Genomic DNA, 8,217 nt, shown 5'->3' with positions numbered 1-8,217 from the left:
GGAGTGAATTTAGCTGTGGGTTTGGCCTGGATGTTGCTCCCCGGTGTCCCTCTGGGCCGACCTGACACAACCGGATGGAGAGGTCCACTGGTCAAAGCCCGTCCGTGGGAAGTCAAAGGGCTAGATCTCGTGGTCAACCGCTCCAGGGTTAGGCGGGACGGGGGCCCTGGGGGGTAGCAATGCCACCGAAGCGTCGTACCAGACCCTCATACATGCGGGATGGTGTTGTGGCATGTCCAAAAAGGCGGCACGCGTCTCCGGTGCGTGGCCCCGAAACTGCCGCGTCGGGTCTACACGGAGTCCACCGAGGGCGCCACTTGGTCCACTTGGGGAAACTGCAGACGATTTGTTTTCCTCCCCTAAACTGTGTTAACTAGCGGCCGCGTAAGTAAACAGATTCACTATCAAAGCTAATGTAGACTGTATCACCTTTTTTTTCTTTATTATGTTAAAAAAATCAAACTATGTAAAAAAATCTAGGATTCAAATCCTTATGTAATTCTAAAAAAAAAAAACTTATCTAATGGATATCGCGTGAAACCGTGGGTGCGCGAAATCCACGATCGACTCATCACGCGCCTGTTTGGAGACCAAATGGTCTGTGCGTGGGCACTCACCACCTTCATTGGTATGCTCGAGATGCTGTACATGCCGCGTGGGACCTGCTCGGCGGCCTCACACAACGGGCAGCTTCGTCCCTGTCAAGAAACTATATATCGCCAACCTTTGCCATGATCAGCTTTCGTGGCGACTAATACATCGTACGCGCTGACCCTCAAGTGTTGGTTAATAGAGCTTTTTCCTCTGAAAGATTTCTTTCACATTTTCTCGGGGAATCCTGGAACACTCTTTCTCCATACAGAACTTCATTAAGAAACATGTGTGCAATCTTTATGTGGCATGCCATGAGATAAATGGGTATTTTTCGATAAAGGACGAGGATCGAAAATAACGACCAGCGGATTAAAACTTCAAACCACAATAATCAGTTGCTCAATGGTATCAGGTCCTGCTTTTGCTTGTTTCATAAAGGTTGGCTGGTTGGTTATTCAGTTGTGGCTGGACAACAGCAAGTCTGAAACTGCACACGAAGATGTGATCTCAACTGAATTTTGTGGAACTGCACGTCTGCAGTGAAAGCATCCGAACGAGACACCTAGGAAGCAATTTCTCCCTCGAGTAGAAGGTTGTTGGCATGGAGTTCTCTGTCATCATGCATGGAGTTGTGAATGTCACTAGCTTGGGTTATTCACTCAGGGTGATCGGTCAATAAAATCAAAATTCAGACATTCATTACCGATCTATGGCTGCATATTCGTTCATGTCGACCAAAATATAGGCGATGTATTATTGCACAATAGCATCAGGAAGAGTGGATGTGATGTTGGCTAGCTGAATTTTGTCCGAACTCCTCGCCTGCACTGAAAGGATCCAGACACGCATGAGCCTACTTGTAATATCAGAAGCAGTTTGTCTCTCCAGTAGGCGATTATCGACATGTATGCAGATTCAGCCGTCAGGTGGGTCCCTTGCTGTTCGTAAGAGTTGGAATAATCCCACTGCGACAATGGAGACGCTCTTGCAAGAAATAGGACTGGCCGCGAGAGAGATGTCGCCATCCCATCGGGGCTATTTCTTATTATTGTGAGATCTATCGTAGCCTTTTGGTTGGGGGTCGCTAGCCCATCTATGCAACTTTTTAAAGGTTCTATTATCTGATTTGGACCCGTTTTAGAACCTTTCTTGCAGTCTTTATTTTGAATTCTGTTTTTCAATGTTTCTTTTATTGATTTTCCACGATTTTCTTCAGTTTTCATATGTTTCTATTTTCCTTTCTTTATTTTTTAAAATAGATGTTGAATTTATTAACATACGTTGTAGATTTTTTTTGTACAAATGTGTAACATTGGTTTTTGTACACGTTTTATATGTATCAAATATATGATGAACATTTTATCAAATTGATATTTGCTTTTTATTTCAGATAAATCTTAAATACTTTAAATATACACATTGATTTGTTAATGGTACGAAACATTTTATAATCTATCTGAACATTTTTTTCTATTGTATAAACATTTTAGAAAATTTCAGGGTCATATTTTTTTGAAATGAATGAACTTTTTCTAAGAATGGCACAGACATTTTTGGTACAAAATAGTTTTAAAATTTATGCGCTTTTACATTGTATAACTATTTTTTAATGTAGTGAAAATGGTTTGAAATGCATGAACATTTTTTAAATGATACCGAACATTTTTCTGAAATAATACAAAAATAAATTATATTTTGTATTATTTTTGAAAAAGCATGACGAACATTTTATTAATCATGTGAACATTTTTCAAATGTTATAAACATTTTTGAAATGCTATCAACATTTTCCAAAAGTTGCGAGGATGATAATTTTACACTACATGATCATTTTTTAAATGTGCAATGGATACTTTTAAAAGTTGAAAAAAGGAATGTTCAAAAGTGAAAAAAGAAAGGAAAATAAAAGAAATAAAACAAAGTAATGTTTGTATCAACTGACGGGCCAACTTACTACAACATGTCGATGATTCGCTCTCTACAATACCATTCCTTAGATCTTGGGCAATAATCCCTTATGTATCACTTATCAATAAATTGTGTTTTGAGTGGTCAGTAAAGCATTTTTATAACACAAGAAACTACAATGAAAACGAGTTCAAATCCATAGCCCAGCAGCAGTTTCCACTAGAGCATTGGCACCAAAAAATATGAGGGCATGCGCAAAATTGGTAGAGCACGACCAGATGGACGGACGTCTCCTAGGGATAGATGGGTTAAGGTGAACATCGACACAACCTTCGTGGATGACCTTGAATTAGGAGCGTGGGTGTGATCATCCGGAATGAGAGTGGAAAGTGTGTTGTTGTAGCATACAAGTGATTATCACATATGGAGGACATGTCAATGTTGAAGCTTATGCTCTTCGGGAAGGCTTGGGAATCGCATAGTTCTAGGGGTGTAACCACATTATCATTCAGTCAGACTGTTCCCAGTCTATAGAAGCAATGCAAACGGGCGGATACGCAAAAACACAATGAGCAGTGATAATTGAAGACTGCCAATTGGATTTCTCTAAGATTGTATATGAACACTACTCTGGAATAGCTAACAAAGTAGCTCTCGAGCTAGCTAAGATACTGTTTACTAGGGCTATGACACTCCCACTAACACTACTACAGATCGGAAACAAAGAAGGGATGTGTATCACCATACCTATATCTTTTCTATCCTTGTCTGTTTTATGGAAACAAAGAAGGAAAAAAGAGGCTGTTAATCTTGTCACATCTGCTACCTTGTGGCGCTTATGGCTTTTGCGCAATGAATTTGTTTTTCAGGGGCGAAAATGGCGAAATATTCACTGCATCATGGACCTGGTGGAAGGACTGCTGAGGCAATGGAAAATTCTGTGCTCGGACACCCATGGTGCGCTACTTCTTTGGTGTTTAAGGCTTTTGGATCGGCGAAGAGGGGAATTGCTTAGAATAGCCTGGGATGTGTCCTGAACTAGCTTGACTTTGTCTGTATTTTGCCAGTCAGCCCCTTGGCTTGGCTCCGTCGGCAGAACATGTGTCTGCTCCTCAACTTCGTCCACAAGCTTCATCAACCCGACTGTCCGCCGTGGAAACGGTGGTTTCTCAGCACCACCAGGAGAGATGTTGGCGACCCCTGCTCGGCTCCTTCTTTCCTTGGGGCCATCATTCTCAGCGGCCTCCCGACGTACAGGTCTATCACCCGCGTGGATCTCCGCGACGGGCGCGCCACCTCGTTCTGGCACGACCGTTGGCGGCCTGGCCGCGCCCTCTGCTTTGAGTACGCGGCATTGTACTCTCACTCGACGCGCCCGAACGCCTCGGTGGCAGCAGTGTCCTCGGAGCAGCTCCAGGCAGGGTGAAGGCTCTGGAGTGCGCCATTGAAAAAGCAACCAACTTGATCCCCAAGTGCAGAATCTGTGTCAGCAGAGCCCTTGAACGTTACATGTTTAAGGACGACAAGGAGTGGGAAGAGGTCGTCGCAAAAAGAATCTCGGGCGAAGAAAGGAGACCAGAAGAATGAGAGAGTGACCACCAAGAACTAGCCACCTTAATCCTGGTAACTCAAATGATGGTGATTTTTACTCACCCATCTTGACCAAGTAGTAATGCTAATGCTAATGCATCAGGAGAATCCAGTCCTGCTACTTACTGCAAAGTCTGCAACTCAACTGGCCGTCCATCAGCATTTGGTTCCAAAAGTGACTCTGTTGAGCGGATCATATGTATTCAAGGTGATTTATCTGTAGTGTGAGCTAGTATTTTTTTTCTTCCTAAATCTGTCGCCAGCCTCCCCCGTCTTGCTGGGTTGCTTGAGTTAGAACAGACATTAGTAGTAGATGTGTTTTTAATTCTCTGTTGCAAAAGTTGGCAGCTGTTTGGTTGAGCTATATTTAGACATGCATGTCTGGAGTGCAGTCCCCTGTGACTGACTGCTATGCTACCTACTGCTGTCCTCGGTAACATTCAAGCAAGCATATTTTCTCTATCAGAAGTACTGCAAACTGTATCACCTATTTCTCTCGATTAATTGTGGTCAGTAATGTATGGCTGTATAACCTGCTTGCATGTCGCAAAAAGGAAGGTTGGTTGGTTATTCAGCTGTATAACCTGTATCACCTGGAGCTTGCATGCTCATCTCCAGTTGCAAGTTGCAACCCCTTTATACTGTTCAGTAAATTGAGTTCGTCCCTTTCAAGAAACTACATATCGCCAACCTTTGCCATGATCAGCTTTCGTGACGACTAATACATCGTACACACTGAACCATGATACTCTTGTCCACTGATCATGATACAATAATCCCACTGCGACAATGGAGACGCTCTGGGACTGATCATGATACTCTTGTCCACTGATCTGCCACTTCTCGCATGAACATGGCAGGAATGCAACTTGAACATAGTCTCTGGCAAGAGAAATAGAAGCAGACAGAGACTTACCGAAGAAAGGTTTACAAGCATTTACTTGCCCGTTCATCTGGTTTCAAGACCAAACATCTGAGAGACTAAAGAAATGATGAAACATAGAGTGCAAAACAGAAGAAGACTAAGCACTTAAGGAACTATGAGAGACCGGCGATGATGAAGGCTGAAGAAAGACCAAGGAACTAGTAAGAAATTAAAGAAATTTAAAAAGAAACAAATACTAAGAAACAGAAGACTGAACCAAGACTGAGGACTGAGAGACTGGTACAGAATGAAGAAAGATAGACTTCAAAACAGAAGCCCCCCCTCCCCACCACCACCCCCTGGAGGAATAAGAAGACCGAAGACTTAGAAAAGAAAACACCGACAAAGCTGAAGAGAACTAAGCGACTAAGAAACAGAATAAACAAATAAATAATGAAATGAACAACAAATGCATGATTCCTTTACCAGAGAAAACATCCCTACAAACGCTGTGGACATTTAACCTTTTAATCTGATATAAGAAAAGAAATAAATAATGATTAATGATGAAAAATAAACACATCCAGATGCATTGCAAGATTTATTTTTTGAAAAAAAAGCATCAAATGAAAAACCTCAGTAAAGATATCTGACTCCTTCCAAAATTTTGGGAAATCTCCTTTCAATGATTTAACAGAAAGTCTCCCATTTTGGTATGTGTTAACAGAGAACGGGAAAAAAGGGGAAGCATCTCTTTCCTGAACAAGCCAAATAAAGTACGGCAACCACATAAAAGCAAGACAAAATAAATAGATGGGTGTGAACCCCACCAGGCGATCTTTATGTGCTATGTCAACAAATAAATGGATGGGTATAGAAAAACCAGTGGAATCAATCGTCTAAACACAATAACTAATTGGTCCATGCTATCGATTCACACCATGTAAATATAGCAATTTCTGACAGAATGAGGTCATGAAACCATAAAAATACAGAGTATACCTTTTAAATTCACCTTAAATTTAACACAGGAAAATATAATGTAAATTTTACTTGGTTTACTTTTATGAGAATAGAAGAATGTATAAATAAGATTTCAAATTTAAAATCTGTGAAAGAAATGAATTCTGTGAACCAACCATACATTCTTAACTAAACTAGCAGACAAGTTTGCGGATATTAGTTGTAGTCTACAGGTGGTCTCAATGACCTGCTAACAAAGTTGTAATGAATTGCATGCCAGGAAATAAACTTTACACTGCCATCTTTTAAACGAAGAAATACAAGGCTATGTTTTTTCATCAAAGCAAGAGGTAGAGACACAAATATATTAGTTGTAGGCTTGTAGCCTACACATGGTCTAAGCTTACAATACGACTTTGAGGGGAATAGAAACAACAAGTACGAACTAAGCATAACACACAAGAGCTAGCAGTAACATTCAAGGGTTTTATACATTTGCAAAATCAATTTTAATCCTTGGCTCAGGCACCACCTCCTCAATCCTGGGTTGCTCCAGAGTCGGTACAAATCATACCATTCCTGAAGTGAGTAGATCATTCTGCAGAGCGTCATAAGGGTGTGACAACACTAGACAGACAAGCAAGGGCGGACACGTTCTTTTGGCTTTGGACATAGGGTGACACAATCTTCAGAAGGGCTCCCTAACACACTTGGAGCATCCACACAAGGATCTGTCAAAGGGATCAGCAATTGACAAGTTATGGGTATGCACATGGTCAGTGAATTTCAGGTCCATATCATCTTTTAGTTCAATTCGAGCGTCTTGAGAAGCTCTATTCTCAACTTGTAGCTGCTTATGTTGACAACAAACCCATTCTTCGTTGCCAATTTGAAAGAATCCGATTTCCATTTCTTTCAGCACTTTTGCATTCAAAATAAATAACTTAGCAAGGTTAGTAAATGCCCTCCTGTCACCATTGTAATTCTTCAACACCACTTTTTTTAGATGGAGCTCAAGACACCGAACTGGATCCAATGGACCAAGCTTCCACACATAATTTACATCCTTGTGCCGATTCAACTGGGGATAGCAAAAACATATGATAGAAAGATAGTTGTTAACAAATTGGCAGCTAAATACTAGTAGTTCACTAGATCATAATTCTGAACCAATGTTGTTTTGATATTTCTAGCAATAAATACGAGTACTCACAATGACATAGAGTTTCTCCAAGCAGGGGAAGCACTTCAAGAACCAAAATCTTCATTGAGTGCATTTTGGTTGTCAAGCTGACAGCAATCATCTTCTGGAGAAAAACAAAACGTGTGATGTAAGAATAATAGCATGCCTACAGGAATGGCGAATGCACGTTTGTCCTTGCTGCTACCTGACCTGAAAGACAGTGGTTCCAAGGTGGAGTGTGGATATGCGTTCAGACAAGAAACCAAGTATCTCCAGTCTAGGAGCCCGGATCACTCGTATGGTCGCCGGACTAGAGTCTGGATAAATCGGTAGCAACCTCTCAAGGCAAGGGGCGTCCTCAATGACCAGCTCCTGGAAGGTGACGACACCTTCGGCATGAGGAGCATAGAAGCCGATGCTCCTGAGCGTCTGCGAGCTGATGCAAAGGCGACCAAAGCCCATGCTGTGCAGCGAGACGCTTTGCAAAACAGTGCAGGCAGAGATTGCTCCGAGATGTCGACGTCGTAGAGGATGAGCTGCTTGAGGCGCGGAAAGCTCGGCGGTGCGGCCAGGTCAGGGATCGGCAGCCGCCGAGGCTGAGCACGCGCAGGGTGGGCGCGAAGCGGGTCAGCGAGTGCGGCGGCAGCGGGTAGTACTGGTGCTTCTCCAGGTTGGTGACCTCGAGGTCCTGGAGGCCGGCGAGGGACCCGGAGCGGAACCAGCCGTCGACCGCGCCCAGGCTGTCGGGGGAGAAGAGGAGGTGGAGCGAGAAGCGGCGGGCCGGGCCGGGGTGGTCGGGGAGGATCCTGGAGACCAGCGCGGCGAGCGATCCGTTGCCGGAGAGGCCACGAGACGCCACGAGGTTGAGCGGCGCGTTGGAGAGGGTCTGCGTGCGCGCGCCGTCTTTGGTGGGGAGCAGGGAGACGACGGTGCCGAGCACCGCGTCGGGAAGGCGGCTGATGAGGTCGAGGTCGAGGTCGATGTCGTCACCGCCTCTGCCGTCCGCTGGCGGATCCCGTAGGCCGTGCCTCTTTGGAGTGTGCATTTCGGGAATGGCCGCCGCCGCGTCCTCCATTGCCGGCGGTTGGCACGCGCGAGGGTTTGGTAGGGGAGG

General features: G+C 43.8%; 1 protein-coding gene across 1 annotated transcript; it reads right to left on the bottom strand.

The window, feature by feature from the left end:
• Positions 1-6,283: 6,283 nt before the first annotated feature.
• On the bottom strand, positions 6,284-7,782 carry LOC119312423. Its single transcript, XM_037588149.1, has 3 exons — positions 7,314-7,782; positions 7,134-7,227; positions 6,284-7,001 (listed from the first exon to the last, which is right to left on the bottom strand). Exons 1-3 carry the CDS (start codon positions 7,563-7,565, stop codon positions 6,934-6,936), a joined length of 414 nt encoding a protein of 137 aa, XP_037444046.1. The 5' UTR covers positions 7,566-7,782; the 3' UTR covers positions 6,284-6,933.
• Positions 7,783-8,217: the final 435 nt, after the last annotated feature.

This window comes from Triticum dicoccoides, chromosome 1B, assembly GCF_002162155.2.
Source record: "Triticum dicoccoides isolate Atlit2015 ecotype Zavitan chromosome 1B, WEW_v2.0, whole genome shotgun sequence".
Lineage (NCBI taxonomy): Eukaryota > Viridiplantae > Streptophyta > Magnoliopsida > Poales > Poaceae > Triticum > Triticum dicoccoides.
The sequence above is the reverse complement of the archived record's forward strand: the minus strand, read 5'-3'. Positions and strand labels throughout refer to the sequence as shown.